This window comes from Epinephelus lanceolatus, chromosome 3 (assembly GCF_041903045.1).
Source record: "Epinephelus lanceolatus isolate andai-2023 chromosome 3, ASM4190304v1, whole genome shotgun sequence".
NCBI classification, from domain to species: domain Eukaryota; kingdom Metazoa; phylum Chordata; class Actinopteri; order Perciformes; family Serranidae; genus Epinephelus; species Epinephelus lanceolatus.
The window spans coordinates 15254945-15275883 of record NC_135736.1 but is presented as its reverse complement, the minus strand read 5'-3'; the positions used below and the strand labels follow the sequence as shown (position 1 = coordinate 15275883).

At 39.1% G+C, this 20939-nt stretch overlaps 1 protein-coding gene across 4 annotated transcripts; it reads left to right on the top strand.

Moving 5' to 3' along the window:
- The first annotated feature begins 1393 nt into the window (after positions 1–1393).
- LOC117254620 (NXPE family member 3-like) lies at positions 1394–19545 on the top strand. 4 transcript variants are annotated; one of them, XM_078165639.1, is made up of 9 exons: positions 1394–1478; positions 6091–6244; positions 8298–8375; positions 8536–8613; positions 10324–10767; positions 13411–13706; positions 15865–15935; positions 16557–16760; positions 16848–19545. In XM_078165639.1, the coding sequence occupies exons 2-9, from the start codon at positions 6143–6145 to the stop codon at positions 17390–17392; spliced, it is 1818 nt and encodes a 605-aa protein (XP_078021765.1). In that variant the 5' UTR covers positions 1394–1478; positions 6091–6142; the 3' UTR covers positions 17393–19545. The 4 variants fall into 4 exon arrangements, with proteins under 4 accessions (XP_078021765.1, XP_078021781.1, XP_078021787.1 ...); XM_033622980.2 differs by lacking the exon at positions 1394–1478 and adding an exon at positions 1511–1708; XM_078165655.1 differs by lacking the exon at positions 8536–8613.
- The last annotated feature ends 1394 nt before the right edge of the window (positions 19546–20939 follow it).

Sequence of the window (20939 nt, the reverse complement as noted above, 5' to 3'; positions counted from 1 at the left end):
ATACATGTAAACATACACACATATGTATACATACGTACATTTGTGCACATACACACACACATACAAAATCATACAATTTTATATGAATGCCAGTGTGTACAGGTGGGTTTTTAACACCTTTTTGAACTGAGGGACTGACTCAGCTGACTTGATGTTAACTCGTAGTTTGTTCCATTTCCCTGTCCCCTAGCTATGCCTTTGTATAGAATTGTTTTACCATGCAGATAGACAACATTCTTCTGCTGACTACATTTGAAAGCATATAATAGCCATAGGGTGAGCTGTAATAAGCAGGTGAATAGGCAAGAGCCCTCAGGCTTGTAGCCCCAGGTTAATACTCACCTAATTATCACTGTTCATGTCATTTCCACTTGCAAATACGTTGCGACACCTGGTATTGTTTTCACCTTGTGAGTCTGTGTCTGTGTGTGTCATCATGGCACAATGTGGTCCAGGTGACAGTAGTTGTACCAGGACCTACCACAGACGCTGCTGTGAGTATTTTGCCAGGTCATTATATGTCTGTCTGTCTGTGGACAGATTTTGTCAATGCGATAACGTTGCATGCAAGATGAAGTCTTGAAACTTTCTGGTGTGTAGTAAAGATCAAGATGAAAGTCAAGTTAGGTGGGTGTAGTGTGAACAAGCGGGCCATAAGTACTTAAGTACATAAGTACTTTACACCTCTTGCCAACATTCAGATAGCTGGATGAGATACCCATCAAGAGTTATCAGTTACATATTTTACATGGTGCCATTGGGCAGGAATTTCACGAGGGCCATGAGGGCCATGACCCTAATATTTAAGATTGTTTGCTTATAAATACATGAATCTGGTTGTTCTATAACACATTGGGTTTATTAGTGCTATTAAATAAATCACATTATTACTTATTATACTCATTACTACTTGAGCTTGTTTTATTTATTCATTTCACATATAGTTATACATCATTAGTCCTTAAATTCATTATGAATGTGAACTTAAAATCATTGTTTTATTTTATGGCCTTGCTGCCCTGGCTTTTGGCCTTTGTGCCCTCAAAAAATTGACAACACAAAAGGCCAAGTGGCCTTGCCCATAAAATGACTACCAACATTTGAGCAAACTCATTCGCATTATTCTCATAGTGGCCAAACAGAAAGTTAACCAGAACACTTTTTTCCTTTGGTCCTCACAGAATACCTGGGCCCTAATATGTAGAGCCCCGTAGAGAACCCCAGGCACATCTTCCCACAGACAGCTGAGAGTGCAGACAGTAGAGATGACACACAATGACATTCAACAAACACATGATGAACAGACTAAGGCGTGTCACAGAACACACAGCCCTCCCCCACATTAGGATCCACCTTAGAAACACATTTGTCGCCAGAGCCCCTTGCAACACCCTCCACTGAAGATCTCCTGACCTGTTTGGCAGAGGAGGCTTACACAGCACCCTCCACCTGAAACCTACCACCGTCTGATCCCCCAGGTAACCCTGCCACAGACACACACACAAACACACGCACACACACACACACACACACACACACACACACACACACACACACACAGATGTGTTAATGGTTGAGAACATATAGGGTCTTCCTGACTGAATATCAGTGAAACTTCACTACCTGAAAGTCAAGCAAGGAGAACAAACCCCCCTGCAAACAGGCAAGATTTCATCACTGTGTTCTCTCCAGATTGATCTCTGATGAGGTAAGACACATAATATGCTTTCATAAAGTTTATTTAAAATTTTATTTCATCCTGAAAATTAGGCTAAATGTTGCCATTAACCACCATTCTAATAAAGCCTTGAGGTACGTGTATTTTACTTTTACTACTTCCATTTTATGCTACTTTGCACTCCTGCTCCACTACATTTCAGAGGGAAATATACTGATCTGTACTCCAGTACGTTTACTTGACAATAGTTAATCAATACTTTGGCAATTAAGATTAACAAGCAGTTAAAAAATATGATCAGTTTATAGAAAAGTATACGTTTAAAAGTACTGACGTAAAAATGTATTTCAAGTACCAAAAGTAAAGATACTCATTATGAATAGGCCTATTGGCCCATTTCAGAATGCTATCTAATATTATTGTATTATATTATTGCATACATATGACTTTAATGGCAACTACTTTAAATACTTTATCTGTAGTAATACATCATAATTTATTTGATGATTGATGTTTTTGTATTAATCTGAATCTGTACTGTCGAGTAAAGAAGTAGAGCATTTGCCTCTGAGATGTAGTGGAGCAGAAGTATAAAATCACATGAAATGGAGACACTCAAGTAATGTACTAGTACCTCAAACATTATGCTTGTGGCATTTTTCTTCTTACTTGCTATTCACTACACAATTTATTTGAACTTATTTACATTAGTATGTTATTTAAAGTGTGTTGAAGCACATTTAATGTTATAATTGATGTTTTTCCTTTGATTATGTGTATGTGTTACCTGCATATGTATGGTAGGCTATATATATATATATATATATATATGTATGTATGTTTTATCACTCCCGGCTCCCTCGTCTTGAATTCAATGGGCTGATTGTCTGAAACAGACAAACTAGTTTATCCAGTCCACGTTCAGCATTTGCTACTTGCAGTGCCAAAGGGAGATGCTTTTTACAGACTCCAAAGCTATATTTTCTAGGAGCTGATATACTGTCCCTAACATCATTTATATAATAAAGTCTGAAAATTAAAAAAAAAAAGTGTCGACAGAAAATTTACTGAATCATTGATCATCCCTCTAACATTTAATAATAATGATGATTAAGATTTCACCGTCGTGATGGTTTGCAGAAACGTGATGAATTAGTGTGTTAGCAGAGGCTAAATGTACAGTAATTCTGGCATGCGTACCCAGTGCCGGACCACAATTAATTGCAGAGGAATATACACACTGCAGGGCGTCAGTTTGAGACAGTATAGCTGCAGCCATATAGAGTGGTGCAGGAATGAGTCCTAATACCTGAAAACGAGTTTTATCACTCCCGGCTCCCTCGTCTTGAATTCAGTGGGCTGATTGTCTGAAACAGACAAACTAGTATATCCAGTCCACATTCAGCATTTGCTACTTGCAGTGCCAAAGGGAGATGCTTTTTACAGACAGAGATAAGTTGTATTTTCTAGGAGCTGATATACTGTCCCTAACATCATTTATATAATAAAGTCTGAAATTGCAGAGGAATATACACACTGTGGGGCATTAGTTTGAGACAGTATAGCTGCAGCCATATAAAGTGGTGCAGGAATCAGTCCAAATACCTGAAAATGAGTTTTAGCACTCCCGGCTTGGCTTTCTGAATGGGTTTTTGTGTAGATGCCTGAAATAACGTCTGTAGTTAACACAAAATAAATAATATAGAGTAGTAAAGTAAACACCCCACTTGTGAATTTTGAAGCTTTTACGTGTATCTAACAAGTGGTTAAATAAGACAGAACTCCATCATGCCAAACATGGCTTTACAGCTGTGTTGTTGTGGTGACGTTAAGTCATTCAACCATAGCATAGTTCCTTTATAGCATATTAGCTTTTTGCCTCTGGCCACTACATTTACTCTTCAAAAATCACAAAAGTGGAGTTAATTTGTGAAGATTATCTTGCTGAGAAAAATTTGTAAGTATGATAAACTTGTCTTTGCCACAGAGCTTATTTTATGCAATTATCCAGAATTCAATGGGAAAAGTCCCATTGGCCTTTTGAGGAGGGAACCAGGGTGAAGCCAACCTCTGGGTCTGCCTACAAAAAAACATTCTGTGGGAAAGCCTGTACAACATGCCCTTAAGACAGGAGTATCAAACTCATTTTAGTTCAGGGGCCACTTTGATCTCAAGTGGACATGATCCCTAAAATCACTGCATTATAACCTATAAATATCAACCCCTTCAAATTTTTATTTCACTCTGAAAATGTTCATCCATTTACCTAACGAAGAAGAAAGAAAAAAATTGTGCAAATTCAACAGTATGTCTTAGATTTTTCATATTCAGTCAGTCTGCCAATTACTTTCATCACATGACTTTTTTCCATACTTTTCCACTTTTCCAGCTACTGAAGAAGCATGTTAAGTCATCCCCTGCCTTACAATCTGAAGTTTTGTCAGTGCCTCAGCAGCAGGGTTCCTATAATATTGTTTGAAGATATTAGTCTGATACAGATTCTTTTGTACTGAAGCTGCTGGTTGACAATATTTTGCACACTGTTCAATATCTTTAAATATGACCATAGAAAGCATTCAGTGTTATTCATGAGAGCTGTGTTCTGGTCAGAGTGGAAAAGCCTCTAAGGCAGTGTTTTACATGAAGTATCTGCTCACTGTTTAAAATGCTCCTGAAACCTCTCAGCCTTCACATGTGCATCAACATTAGGTGTGCAAAGTCATCTAGAGGGCCGGATTGGACCCTCTGGAGGGCTGGTTCTGGCCCCCAGGCCATATGTTTGATACCCCTGCACCCACCATAAGTACAAGACAAACCCGCCAATGCAACCACTTGGAACCAACGCTGCATTTGAGTAAATAAATGTGAGGCCAAACGCAGCAATAATGCACTTCATTCATTTACTTTATTCATTATACATGAAGACTTGATTCACATTATGAGTAGCAAGATGTACCAATTTCAAGTAGCTACCCTAACCTTAATGGCCTCTTTTTTTTAACACTTCATAGTTACCTAAAAGCTAACTCAGCATTTTCTACAAGTTTTTCACTTTAATTCCAAGAGGTGAAGGGGGCTGATCCTGGACTGACATAGGTCATGTAGCTGGTGGGTGGGTGACGTAGCTGCTCCAGACACAGCTATACCTACTCGATCAGTAGTACTGTTACTACAAGTAGTACTGTCCACTGTTACAAGGAAGGAAAACTTTATTGACACCCTGCTGTGACGATACAAAATAAAAGCTAATTTCCACAAGTGAGAGCACATCTTTCATATCTGCCAGCTTAGCGGTCAAGATGTTGCAAACTGACAGGTAATATAGTGGAGCGAGCAGCTGCAATTTCCATATGCAAAGACGTTAAAGGTTGTTTCTACATCCCTCTGGCTACTTGTAGAAGCAGATTTGAAGCTTGTGCATGCACGCCTAGTTCCATATGGTTGAGATTTATAAAACAGAATTAGGTTTAGGAACAGCGGCTCACGGAGAGCTGGAGTTCAAAGACCCTAACAAGGCAGTGCGCCTTACAGTAATTGTACTTTATTTTATGCTGTATGTATATTGTTAAATGTCTGCTCAACCACTTTATTTCTGTTTGCAAAAAATCATTTAGATTTCTGTATGAACTTAATGGAGACACCAATATAACTGTATTTATAAATGGGCATTTATAAGGTACACACTTATGGTATATCATATGGTAAATATAAGATTTTTTTAATGCTCATATTGTATGGAAATATAGTTAGAAAGGGTATATTATGAATCATTATCCACTAATAAAAAACAGTCTCACATTTCATGTTTATTTTTTACATAATGGTAAAGATTGTATTCTGGTGCATGCCAGTAGATATTGAGATATTTCACTTAATGTTGGCCTGTGCTACAGAGAAGTCATGGGATCAGTGACATCATGAGACTTTGTCCTCTGGGCACCATACCACGTTTCATGACAATCCATCCACTATTTGTTGTGACATCTCAGTCTGAACCAAAGTGGCAGACCCACACTGCTAGTGCTGCTAAAGAAGTAAAGGGATTTGTGTGTGGAGAACCAGACACCATTAGAAATTCAGTTTTGATGATAACATCACTTGCAGTAATTTGAACAATAGTAAAAAAAAAATAGCAGAACAACACAAGCATCTCTGATCTGTGTAATGCGAGTGAAAACAGATATTCGGGTAACTTTACAGAGTGTGGTTACAGATTGCAAAAAGAGTGTCCAAATGTATTAAAATATTTACATTATATGGTAAAGAGCACATGATGGGGTCACTACAGTGTGAATAATCATGTTTAATGGTTAAAAGGAATTTCCTGGGTGACTGGATATAGCTTTGTCATAATAGTAATATTCTTTGGCATTCTTTCATGTCAGAGACCCCTTTGTTTTCTTTGTTTTTAGTTTTTGATCCAGGACCTGAGGAAGTGGTCACAGTGCTACACTGAAGACTAACATGACGCTCGTAGCTTGTGCAAGACGGGAGTACAGCGCCATTTTCCTCTTTCTGGCAGTGGCTGTCGTAGTCTTTGTGCTACATAACATGGAGATCCTGCAGGTGAGAATTTGGTTTTGGTGGGATTGCTTGAAGGGTAGACCTTATTTGAAATGATTTATGTTAGTCATATTTAAGGATATGGTTTTAAATGTATGTTTCAATGTGGCCCAGCAACAGCAATGTTCTTCACTGCAAATACTTATCAGTGAAGTTTGTGAAAATGCTTAGAGTCCCTGATGTTTTGTACCTCTAGTGTGTTTCAATTCAATGTGTATGCATCAAAATTCAATGTTTCTTTCAGCCATAAAAAAAAATCCTCTATCGTCGTGTCACTCCCAACTCAAATACTGATGCTTGGTCAGTGACCTTTGGTGTCTGACACCGACACACTGACCCTTTAGCAGTGGTATGACACGCACTCAGCAGCCAGATTTTTTTAATGCTCCGAGTAACTGCGATAGTATAAAGAGCAAGAATGTCTGCATACAATAGGTGCTCTCGACTTTTATACCTGGGAGACTGCTCTTCTTACTCCCATGTGAAACCAAAAGTCCATTGAGTTATTTAAGAACGAATTGTACTAGCAGTATAGCATACTACGCTAATGATATATGTCAATTGACATAACATTACGTTCATAAGAACCATACCCATTTTAAGCCAAACATTGGGTTTTTTTCTAAACCCAACGACAAGCTTTTGTTGCCTGAACCTAGCCACACTGCTTAAATCTAAGGAAGTCAACATAAAACAGAGGGTTTTTTTGTCGACGTTCTGAGTTTATTATAGTTATATTATGATAAATTTTAAAAAGACAATGCACGTAACCAGCTTAAATCAACAGGCTGTCCGTGAGTGTCCAAAACTGATGCCAGAGGGGTATGGAGTGTCATAGTTTGACGTGAAGGGCCGCCGACCAAACCTCAGTATTTCACGAGATGAGAGTAAGAATGTGTCAAATCATCAGACGTGAAACAAGCGAACATGAGCTATCCTAAAGCATGAATTTTAGTCCAAACAAGACCTGGTAATGCACACCAAAAAATCTTTGAATTTGAATTTAATATTAAAGGGTAACTTCTATTTTTTCAACCTGGACCCTATTCTCCCATGTTTTTGTGTCTAAGTGACACTGTCAGTGATACTGTATATCAGCATGAGCCACTATCGCCCCAGCTCAGCACCAACACCACCCTGGGCAGTGTGATTCTTTTTCTTTTTCTAAAGGGACTTTTTAACTTTTGACTGTTTTAATCAAAGTTCCACAGTAATAATTTACTGTGTTGAGTGCAGCCGTTCACTGCATGGATACAATTGCCATTATGAAATTAAAAACACATTAAAGCTAAGGTGGAGGACAACTACAGAGAGATATATACGTAAGGCTATCATGCTACAATTATGGTTAAATACAAGATAAGTTGACTGGTTAGCTTACTATGATTTTTATGGTGTTTATGACAGTGCACCTGCGCAAGCTTGGAGGATGACGTATGACTTGCAGATTCTGCTATAGTCATACGCCATCTTCCTTTTTCAGCAACAACCCTCTTTTTTTTCTTCTTTTTTTTTAACTTTGAGCATAAAAATAAGTAATTTGTCAAAAAAATGGTGAACAGTGTTGTTAATCAACATTGTCAGGACATGACTCAGAAAAATATGAAATATAAAAATGTCAAAATACACTGGAGGAGTCTTTAAATTATTTCACTTTAGCTAAGTTAAAACACATACTTTACTAGCTAATTGTTACCTTGAACAGTTGTGGCTCACTAGATGGCTTCATGCTAGTAATAGACCCACTCTCCCTAATTTGTAATCACTATTTATTTGCACATATTTTTTAGTCAATATCACTGTGATATAAAGAGGGACAACAAGGCAGCTTTCAGGGATTATGACAGGGAGCAAGCAGCAACACCACTGACAGTCAAGGGGCTTCGCAGACACAGGCGAGGAGAAATATTAAGTGGCTGAAGAAAAGCTGAGTGACCTGTAAATTAATTCCCACAGCTATATCAGAATTACTGTTTTTAAGTTCTACTCTAAATCTAAAATTTCTTTGCACACATATATATTTATATATATTTCTTAATCTGTATTATTGCAATAGAAAGAGGCACAAGGCAGCTCTGAGGGATCACAACAGGGAGCAGGCAGCAACACTACTGACAGTCAAGAGGCTTCACAGGTGAGGAGAGATATTGATTGGCAAAAGAAATATTTATAGGATAAGAATGACTTTGAAATTAATTTCCACAGCTATATCAAAACTGCTCTTTTAATTACCTCTTTATATTTAAAATTTCTTTGCACATATTTTTTCTTTTTACTCTGTGTTACTGCAATAGAAACAGGGACAAGCTGATTTTCAGGCATCACAACAGGGAGCAGGCAGCAGCAGCACTGACAACCATGAGGCTTCACAGGTGGGGAGAGGTATTAGAATAGAGTAGAAGTATTTGGTTTGGTTCCTTAGCTGCTAAGTAGAAGCATGAATGAATGAGAGAGAATATTTCAATAAATCGTTAAAAAAAATAGTCTTCCTCCTGACAATCTGTCGCCCTCACTTCTATAAAGATGGCCATGCCCCTGCCCCCATTCACTGTTTAAGAATGTTAACCGTTAAACAGGAAGTAAGCAGGGGCTGCAGCACTCCTGCTCAATACTGTACAAATTCCAAAACTGTTTGTCTGCAGTAATTACTTAGGCTCAAAAACACTGGAAAACAGGTTGCAAAAAATACTCGAGTTACCATTTTATGTTCTTGCCTTGTGCATTTTCTCTGTGGGTCAATGTCAATGTCAAATGGGACAGACAGAAATTCCTGCATCAGACACATTAACTGTTCTTATCAACTCCCCAAAATCATTTTGTGCTTTGGGATAGGAAAAAAATTCTTCCTTTTTGGATCTTTTGGTTTATTTAGTTATTTATGGAGCTACATTAGGGTCAAATGTTTTGTACTTGAAAAAATAAAATTTGAAACTGAAAATTCATGTGTTGATCTTGAATTTTGAAAAATACAACAATGTATTCAAAATAAAAATAAGTATATGAAACCTTTTTTTAGGTTAAATATAATTTTGATTCACTTTGGTAATTCTTTTGAATTAATAATTTATTCTCACTTTTCACTTCCATATATATTTTAACATTTTAGGTCTTATTTTTTTCAGTTGCATGTTTTATCTTTTCAGATTCAGATCTTATTTTTTACAGTTTCAAATCTTATTTTTTCACTTTCAAATCTTTTTTTCACTTTCAGATCTTTTTTGTTATGATTTCCCAAAACTTAACATTTCTCACCTGTGTGCTGGATGTATGGGCTCCAGCAAATTGACCCGACCGACCGGACACCATCATCGCAAGCGAAGTGGACTCTACGATGCATTCACAGTGCTATGTGGAAATCGGACATATCAGCACCTAAAATGTGGCTGTTGAACTGCAAATTCTGGCATAATTTATGGCTTTTATACCGCAATTGGTGCTCAGTACTGTCTAAAACAGATTTCTAAATGGAAGTTTGTCACTGGCATCAATTTTTACACTGCCAATCACATGAATATGGTGTATATAAGTGTTGAGTCAGAATTTTTTTAGTTCCTACGTTCCCTGAAGGCACTGTCACTCATGATTCCACACCCCTCTCAGTTGATGCCACGCCCCCCACGCCACATCAGGGTCAAAAGTCTGAAACTCAAAAAACAGATTTGAAACTGAAAAAAAAGATCTGAAAGTAAAAAAAAAAGATTTGAAAGTGAAAAAATAAGATTTGAAACTGTAAAAAATAAGATCTGAATCTGAAAAGATAAAACATGCAACTGAAAAAAATAAGTTAAATGTTAAAATATATATGGAAGTGAAAAGTGAAAATAAATTGTTCATTCAAAAGAATTACCAAAGTGAATCAAAATTATATTTAACCTGAAAAAAACATTTCATACACTTATTTTTATTTTGAATACATTGTTGAATTTTTCAAAATTGACGATCAACACATGAATTTTCAGTTTCAAATTTTATTTTTTCAAGTACAAAACATTTGACCCCAGTGTAGCTCCAATAGTTATTTTGCTTTCAGTGCATTTGTATGATGCATCTTTGTCACAATGTTTCTCTTGACCCTCTGCCAGTTTCAGAATAAAGCGAACTCCACCATCATCTACCCGAGTGTTCCCACTGCTCCGGACATTAATCACGGCCTCTGCAAATTCCAGCCACTGCCTCCTGAGGATGCTCAGGAGGAACGCCACCTAATAGACTTAATTGCTTGGCCTGAAACTCCACTTTTGCCAAATCCTTTTCGCTTGGAGGAGACCAGTGATCCAGCTCACAGCACCTTCACCATTCTCCCAAGAAGGGGAGGAGGACAGTGGCGTGTAGGGGATCAGCTGGAGGTCATGATCAAAATTTCTGACTTCAAGGGCCGCCCAAAAAAGTCCGGTGGGGACTTCTTACTCGCCCGCCTGAACAACCCGAATCTTGCTGCAGGTGTGGCTGGGCAAGTCGTGGATCACCTCAATGGCAGCTATTCTGCTGTGTTGTCTTTACTCTGGGAAGGAAGAGCACAGGTTGAGGTAATGCTAAAAACTGTCATGATACATGTGATTACTGTAGGTGTTTTTTATGTACCTTCTAGCTGATTGTTCACTAAGCCCCACCCCTAGTCACTGTTGCTATGCCTGTTGCTTTCACTTCTTGCACAGCATACATGCAATAGTGAGTGCTGTAGGGATGACGTTTTTCTGTAGGCTAACAGAGACATTAACATCGCCCTGGTTCCCTCTACAAAAAGCCAATGGGATTTTTCCATTGGATTTTGGATTTTTGTTTAAAAAAGCACTGTGGCAAACAAAAGTTCATGATACTTACACATTTGTTCAGCAAGATAATCTCCACAAATGATCACCATTTTATGATTTTTGAAGCATAAGTGCAATGCCAGAAATAAAAAGCTAATGCTCGATAAATGAACTACACCAGCGTGTTGCACAGTTGCACCACTACTACGACAAGGATGTAAAGATGTTTTTGGTGTGATGAAACTCTGTGGTTTCATTTAACAACTTGTTAGCAACTATTTTTTTTTAGGACCCGAAAAGTAAAAGCTTCAAGATCCATGAGTGGGGTATTTCCTGATGTATTTTGTGACGTAGAACAAAACGTGAAAATCTCTTGTGTTCACCACAAAACTCATTTCAGGCATCACACCAAAACTGGAGGTTATGAATATAACCAATGTTCCCTGAGGGAGGGAAACGAGGTACAACACATTAGTATGGGGATTGCGTTCTCGTGAGACCAACCTGAAGAAACTTTTTCTACACACCTCTCAGGGGAAGCCCCGCCTTCCCTTGGGGCTATAAAATCCCCTCCACAGTCTCATCTCCTCAATCTAAACTGCACTTCACCGAGCCTAATGAAAAAGGCGGTAACTGACTAACTTGTGTTGTACCTCGTTTCCCTCCCTCAGGGAACATTGGTTATATTCATAATCTCCAGTTCCCTTTTGGTCAGTGCACTCGGTACAACACATTAGTATGTGGACCTATCATCACGCCCCGAGACGCCCCTGCAGCTCGACTGAGAAGATCCAGCTCAGCAGTGACCGTGATGTCAGTTACATCACCTCCCTGCTGAGAGCACAGACTGAGTGACATCCTGAGCTGTCACATCCAGACAATAAAATTTCATAAATGTATGTGGAGGGGCCCAGCTTGCCGCTGAACATACATCCTCCTCTGAAACTCCTTCAAACAGAGCCCAGGACACAGCCATGCCCCTGGTGGAGTGAGCGCGCACTCTGCCGGGCACCCGCACGTTTTTACAGGCGTAGGCACGGGAGATTGCCTCCACAACCCAATGAGAGAGGCGCTGTTTGGACAGCAAAGCAGACAAAAAGCTGGTCCTTAGTTCATACCTCTCGTGTGCGGTCTATATACACGTGCAACGCACGCACCTCCCTTTGTTCAGCGAATACAAAGGGAGGTGGCGAAAAGGACGACAGTTCACAAGTCAAAGCCTTGTATGATAAGCACGGCACCTTAGGGATGTACGCAGCGCAGCACCTCTTTAGAATAGTCCAGCACAAACTGCATGCACGACTGATGAACAGAGCGAGCATGAAAATCCATTTTGCTGAACACAAGGCCAATAAGAGCGCAGTCTTATACGAAAGCATGTCAGTGCCGATAGACTGCAGCGTCTCAAAAGGCGCGTCACACAGCGCATCCAAAACTAGCGCGAGGACCCACTGAGGGACCACGGCTTTGCGCATCGGCCTCTTTCGAAGCACACCCTTCATGAAACGCATCACCAGAGGACTTCCCTTGAAATCCCACATGACAGGCAGAAGTGGCTGAAAGATACACTTTTATCATGGAGGAGGAAAGCCCTTTCTCTAACAATTCCTGAAGAAAAGTTAAAATCTCCACCACAGAGCTCTGAAAAGGAGAGATGTGTCTCTCCACACACCAAGCCTCAAAAGCACGCCATTTGAGCGTATACAACCCCTGTGTGGATGGCGCCCTGACACTTTGGATCGTATTGATCACATTATCTGGTAAACCTGCAGCCATCAGGTTCTCCCTCTCAGGGGCCAGCCCACAGACCCCAAATGTCGGGCCGCGGGTGCCATATCTGTCCCTGGGCCTGGGACAGCAGGTTTCTGTGCGCAGGGATGCACCAGGGCTTTAACTTTCCACTCCTTTTTGAACAATCTTTTCATTGTCTGTTGTTGTTGCTTTCTTTTCTTTTTTAATGTTCAAAATAAACTTTCAGATCAAAATCAATCAAATTAATTAAACTTCCCGTCATGACTGGGCTGCATTTCTGTCAGCGGAGTCATTTTTTTCGAACAGCTGATTGGCCAGTGGGTGGTGCTTTTTATAGGATCAGATTCAACCCTGAACTTACCCTGCTCCGGAGCAGGATAGCCGTTCAGAGTAAGTTACCATGGTGATCTACCCCATTAAGAACTGAACCAGCTTTGTGAGACCGAAAACCCAGGGTTAACCCTGAAGTTACCTCGCTAAGACATTAATCCTGCTTCGTGATACAGGCCCCTGCTGTGCCTGTCATCTGATGATCAATCTGGTTTACGAAGACAGAAATCTCTATAAATGTGTCAAACTATGGAGCTTTAAATATTCACTTTGTCTTTATTAATATAACTGAACATGATTGGACTTGATGAAAACTGTAGTTCTCTATCCAATCAGGTGATGCTGGTTCACTCTAGTGAGGCTATCACAGTGCTGACCAGGCTGAACGTCGAACAGCCTGACAGGATGCGCTTCCAAAGCACCTTCCGCGCAGGCTCAGTCTCTGAAACTACCACCTGTAACGTCTGCTTACGTCAACCCCAGTATCCACTGTGCAACTTCACTGACCCCCGTACAGGTGAGCCTTGGTTCTGCTACAAGCCAAAGAGCCTAAACTGTGATACCAGGATGACTCACGGCACGGAAAGATTCGTACAAGACATCAAGTCAGGGGAGGAGACGCTTTTTCAAAGGTGAGGGGACAGAGAGACAGGACTGTCCTTTACTGTGACTTCTAATATACATCAAGTGTTACCTATGTATTTCCTTGTTAGGATGTTTCAGTATGTTTTATGTTTGTAAAGACAGGCTGTTAAGACTGTACAGATGTTTAAAGTTTTAAAGATAATACAAATCAAACTTATCAGTTCAGATCATACTAGTGGATGGTTTTTGCTGTGATTCATTCATGTTTTATTGTAATTCATACATTTTATTTGGGGTGTGGTCTTTTCAGGAACTTTAAGATGCACATTTATTATTCTTTGCAACCTTATAAAGTTGATAGGGCTAAAATGTTAGCAAACAGTGGCCTATTTACATCCAGTAGACATGATGCAACATAAGCATTCATTTGTAATTGTGTTAATCAACAGATGTAAGACCAATGTTCACTAGGGGTGTAACGGTACACAAAAATCACGGTTCGGTACGTACCTCGGTACACAAGTCACGGTTCGTTTTTTTTTTCGGTACAGTAATGAAAAAAATAGACAACTATTAAATGTCTTTTACTTATTGGTAACCTTATTAAAACATACCACCACAGCAGTTAACTCTTTTTACACAACTTTTGAATGAAACAAATATATATAAAATCCTGCTTTTTCACATTGTTTGAATGAAAATAGAAATATAAAAGTGAAAAATAAAATCCTGCTGTTTTTTTAACACATTTTTTGAATGAAAAATATAAATATACATTTCTGCTTTAACAGTTTTACTCAATTAAAATAAAAAGTATAGTGCAGCTGGTCAGCTTTAAAGCCTGCTCAGATTCAGTTTTACTAGGAACTTACTTAGCTTTCCCATTTTGTTAAAGTGCAGTAAACAAAACATGCTTATATCTAAAGTGCAGCTTAAACAATTTTACTCAACTCCAGCTCGGGTGGTGTCGATTTAGATGCATTAGCATGTTAGATGTGTTTCCGAGTACATACCCGACCGCTGTTCTGCAGTGTCGGCACATTCCTTTTGTCTTGTCAACTTGTTTATTTCCATCTTCGTATTTTACCCTGAAACCAAAGTGTTCCCAAACGGAAGACTTAAGGTTTGCGGGTGGGTCTTCAGGTTCGTCAGGCTCACTTGCCATGTTGTCAAAATGTGAGAATGCACTGTACAAAGTGAAAGCGGAGATTTACGGTCGGACTCGGTCCGTCACTCAATTATGTCTGACAGGGAACTAGATATTTTAAATGGTTCGGCTCGCAAAAACGGAATTAAAATAAAACAAAATAAAATAAAATAATATCCTGCGCCCAATAATCCGGTACAGGGTCGTGCCGAACCGAAAATCGCGTACCGAACGGTTCGACACAAATACATGTACCGTTACGGCCCTAATATTCACTCTCCTTTTAGCTCTTGTTTGGTCTTCACCACACTGGAGGGAAATATCTGTCTTAGTTGCTAAATGCTTCACTGAGTTCACCAGCTAGTTGCTAACTTTGTCAAAACAATGAGCTGAAAGATGCAATAACGTAACTTCAGAGTTCAGGTGAACTCTGAAGTTACACAATATATCCCCATACAACAGTCCATATGATATCTAATGAGTTAGCACCCCAAGAATGACATTACGTACTGTAAAGATACATATTTAACATATGACATCAAGTTACTGAGGTCAGGTTTAGGCAAGTTAAGATACCCACCTAAACCTACCTCCTGCCATGGACTGCTTCCTTCTTTACTACCATCAGCGCACTGGTCATGTGATCATAGCTGTACCAAATCATGGGTTATACACAAATTACTGGCTCATGATTACGTGGCATAAATATGAATCTCGGTGCATTGTTTTTCATAGATATAGGTATAAACAGTGCATGAGAACAGCCAGTGTCAGGTGATAATGTGGGTAATGTGGGTTAACCTTGCCCATTACACATAGTCATTGGGATCCATTGTTTATATGAGAATATTAATTAGTGCAGTTTAAATTCACAAAATGGAAACTCAGCAACTAAGTTTAGTGTAATGTTGAATAAACCTTCAAACCTTTCTCATTTTAGTGCTTGATCTCTCTAGTTTTTTAATGAAATGATTTAAGCTTTTTGTCCCTTCTTGTACTTATGTTGATGATGTTATGTTGTGCGTACAAGATATTTTGTTGTGTGTGTTCTTCTTCAGTGATATCAACATGAAAGTCTACATTAAGGCTACAGGACCTTCCGCTATTGACGTGTTTCCAAAAGAGGAAGGTAAAGCTTTTTTTTTAACTGCCATTATTGTCTATAATGATAATAATTCAAATCTGAATGTGCTGCAAACAAAAATAAAAGTAAAGCAGGCAGAAAAAAACATTTGCAAACAACTTACCACTTTACAACAATGAATTTATCCCACCAACAAGTTTTGCCTGTTTGAACAAAGCTTGATATGTCTTATTCCTCAGTGCCACAAAGCTCCATTGTCATTCAAAACTAATGAGCTGCATGGTTGCACTGAAGAGCGTGTCCTTTTATCAAAATTTAAATGGGCAGCATAGTTTATTTCTTTATAATTATACATGCACTGTCCTGCTAATTATTAATACACCAAATCTGTATTAATCCGCTGCTAAATATAGTCCCAAATTTACTATATACTCCTATTTAAGTAGTGTTTAATAAATAATAAAAAAAAGAAATGTAAATTACTAAGCCTGTAATAAACAAAACTGTATCATGACACAAAAAGTTTTAGGTCCTCATAATAACAACTTGACTTGAGACTGACTGCAACAAACAGGGAGAGACCTTAGTTTTTGTCTTTTTGTGGGCTTTGTCGACAATAACAGAAGTAGAAAATAAACTCACCCTATTCCTTTAACTTCCTCTCAGGTCAGCCACAGGTGAAGAGCAGCATTGAAACATCTGGACTCTTTGGCTATTACCACCAGGGTGTGTGGCGAGCACTAGATGGCACAGCAGTTCGCCAATTTGACACCCCTGCCACCATTCAGTGTCTGAGAAGCAAGGAGGTCCACATCTTTGGAGACTCTACCGTCAGGCAGTGGTTTGAATTCATCACGTCAGTGATACCAGGTGAGCTGATCCACAAAGATTCCTGGCAACGGTTTTGATTTTGTTCACACTGCAGTTCATTATCTTTTCTCTCTTTAAACATTTTAGATCTTAAGGAGATTGCCCTGTACAATCCTGGGAAAGCAGGACCTCACATGTCCGTAGACCATGTAAACAAAATCTTGGTGATGTCCCGCTTCCATGGGGTTCCTATCCGTATTAACTCTGTCTCATCCAACGAGGTGCGTTTTGCTGCCAGTGAAATAGATGGCTTAATCGGAGGCCCTAACACTGTCGTAGTTATTGGCATCTGGGCTCACTTTGGCACTTTCCCTATTGAGGTCTACATCCGGCGGATGCAGAGTGTCCGCAGGGCAGTGGTGCGGCTACTGAACAGGGCTCCAGCCACGAAGGTCATCATCCGGACTGGGAATCCTAAAGCTCTGACACTTTTTTATGCGCTAACCAACAGTGACTGGTACACGCTGCAGATTGACAAAGTGCTCAGAACCATGTTCAAAGGAATGAATGTGCATTGGGTCTATGCCTGGGAGATGGTCATGGCCCACCAACTGCCGCACAACCTCCACCCACTACGTCCCATTATTAAGGACATGATTGGTGTTCTCTTGTCGTATGTGTGCCCTAAATAGTGCGGCTTTATGTGAATTTGTTGGGGGGAGTCGGATTCAAGCACAAGCTGAGTTTTCATACATCTGTGTTCTTACCAAGCTACATGTTTCCTTCAGCAGTCCATGCCAGCCCATTCTCATTTCGCACTTGTCAAATATTGCCGCTTTGTCAGTGATTTTGATGCCAGGCACCGATGCAAAAAAGTACTCTTTACAGTGGTGGGATATAACGTCGGTTCGAAACGCTGCCAGCAACAATGAGATATAAGGAGCTGGAAAGTCCCAATAGGATGGGGGCAGGGGAGGTGGCTGGGTTCAACCAACCCTGGACTTTCACACGGGAGTCCACTCTTTGCTTCCCATGTGAATGGTGAGGCAAACCATGATGTTTTTTTTCTAAACTTAACCATGTGATTTTGTTACACAAGGAAATAAACATAAAAACAAGGTGCTTTACCGACATATGTGTATTTTGAAAAAGACCTTATGCGTCTAACGAGCAGAAACTGTACATTTCATGTGAAAACAGAAGTCTGTTAACAAGCATAAAGTGACACACCATCCCGGAACGTCAACAACTGGCGCATCATATTCAGACATGAAAGGCAACTGACAAAGCGACGATATTTGACGAGTTGGTTTAAGAATGCGTTGGCCATGCATGGACTTAACTAACCACAGTTTTATCTAGTTTTTTAATTCGTGAATGTTGGGTGAGCACAAAAGAAACAGAAATGGGTGAAAAGCAGCTCCAAGCAACGTTGGGTTTGTATATTACAAATAACCATTGCTGGATGATCACACTTAAGACATACAACCTCATGCCCCATGTCTTGGGATTGTCAAGCAGTCTTTCGTGAGATACAGGAAATCACTAACCAAAGGAGATTCAGGAAACCTCAAATTTTACATGTTTTTGTTTTGTTTTTTTTACATTTTATACATTGAAATATAACATATTAATTAGTGAGCTTAGAGTTCTGGTAGGAAACTGTTGCCTTTGAACAGAGCCAGTCTTTATGCTAAGCTAACTGGATGCTGGCTTCAGCCTTAGCCTACATTGTATTGACAGATATATGAAGGTAACTCCAAAAACTTTAAAAGCAGGCTATGCCTCTGTGCAGGGGCTGGTTCAGACTGCTTGGGGAGTAGCTGTTGTATGATGTATCCTTTGCAGCCCTCACTGTCTCACAATCAACTATGCACCATCCAGTTGTTTAACAGAGCTTTCAGGTGATCCTCAGTAACTCGTTAAGTTTGATAATGTGACATGACTATGTATTTATATGAGGATATTGGCCATCTGTCACTGATACATTTTTTACTTAAACAACGACCATGGAAGGCTTTGTCAGGATGTAAATCATGGATGTCAAATGAAGTCCACTGGTTTGCAGCTTGTACATGTTATTTACAGGACATTGAGAGTTAAGTGAGAATTATATGTATATATTTACAGGTAGATATTACCCCAATTGTTTGAACACTTGTCTCTGCTCATCTACATTCTCTGTTTGAAATGTGTTGTTAACTGTGGATGTGTGAGATGTAGCACACTGTAATCTGTGATGCTTCTTATAATTGTGGTTTACTGCCAAAGGTTCTGTTCTTTCTCACAGTAGGTTTAAACAAAAACATGTAAATATGTCTTAAAATTACTCCTGGGATGTTGTTTTTTATACCAGATACTGTTTATGCAGTGAGGGGGAGGTTCTTTCATTGTATAGTAGGTCAACAGATCATACAACTGCAAGTGGATTCACTTTTTAGGAATTTATAATAACAGCGTAAATATTAAATAATATCTACCTTTACCTGAACAACCATATATTTATGAAAATCTCTCTCACATGATATGAATGTGTTTTATGCCTTCAAAGAAGAGAAACAAAAGATTTTTAGAATTTAACAATAATATATTTAACAACTTTGGTTTGTCAGAGTATTGATACCACACTGTTAAAGTACAAATAATTTAAACAAGATGCTTTTGTTAACAGAATCATGAGTATTGTGTGAAATGTAAAATGGGTTGTGTTTTTGGTTGTGGGTTGATGGAAATTGGGGAAATGTCATTTCTTTTGTTACATCTTCCTTATAATCATAGGAAATGGGGAGTCTGTGGTTATACCAATAGCAGCCAATAAAGTAACAGAAAAACATTGTTAATGCTACACAGTGGGTACTTTAATTCAAAGAATCTATTACATCCACCCTGTGTTCATATGCCAACTCAGCTGCCATCATTTTAATAAGCATACTCCTCTACTTCTATTAAACGTTTGCAGTTAATACAATGCACTAGTAACAATAGCAGTGCGTAAATTGTTTGTTTCACATCAAAGTATTTCTCTAAAACATAAAATATTCCAGCACCAGGCACTGTTTATATGATCTGGTGCATGACGAGGTTTGCCATGATGATGCAGGGGCAGTATGTAATGTTACGAAGATACATTTATTGAGATTTACATGAGCCTTCTCTTTCCATTGTCAGTGACAGATGTCATCTGTCATATAGATTTGTGAAAAATCATGCAAAAGCTTTGATGCTATGGAGGTGAAGACTTTTGTCAGGGTTGGGGCCCATAGGCCATTATTTGCCTATAACACTGCTCTTTAACATTCAATATTATGGACTAAAGAATCTAAAGATCGGAGAGGACAAAACATTTTTAATATTTACAAGGAGTTTAACACCAAAGTTTGGCTGATCTGTTTCATCAGCACTGCCCGGGTATGGTTTGATTAGATATGATTGAAAGTGGCTGGTCGAAACTGCCATTATTTGATTTAAACATTGCACTGAAATTCGTGACAATAATTTTTTGTAACAAGGTCCTGACCACTTCAAACCAGTGAGGGAAGCACAAACAACCACAAGTATCCATATATCTTTTTATAAGGAAGGAAAAATAACAAATGTGGGGTAGTTATAATTAGCTGTCAAACATGCATGTACATGTAACAGTTACATAAATCAACTTGAGGGAACCGATACTGTGAAAAGAATCAGACCGCCCAATAGTTACTCTTGTTCGCTCTGATGTGGTCCACCAGTGGAAACAAACCTCTCTCCTTCACCCGTCTGGAAGCCTTTACACGGATTAGGTGATATAAATCTTTTATACCCAGGCAGATTCCCTCCCTTCAGTTCCTTTTCACTCAGTGCATCAGGTCCATCCAAAGGCTCCAGCCCAAGTGGATCATACTATTGCTTCTCCAGATCTTTGAAGAACAGATACAATTTATCTACTTCTAATGAACACTGGGGCAAAACAATAGAATTCAAAGTCACCAAAACATCATATAAATCTCATAAAAATACAGCATTGCTCTTCATAGTCTCCAATGAGGCAACTCAGTCAAGCGTCATGTCTGAGTATATGTACTGAGCCATCCATTGATGGCTGATGGTCTCCACCTAGTGGCCGACTCAGATTTATTGACTTATATTCACAACTGTGTCCTGTTTGTGTCACTGTTGTTTGTATGGCAGGAAACAGCAGTATATAGTACATGTATATCTTAATCAGTTAAAAATGCCAACCAATCTTTTGTGGAAAGC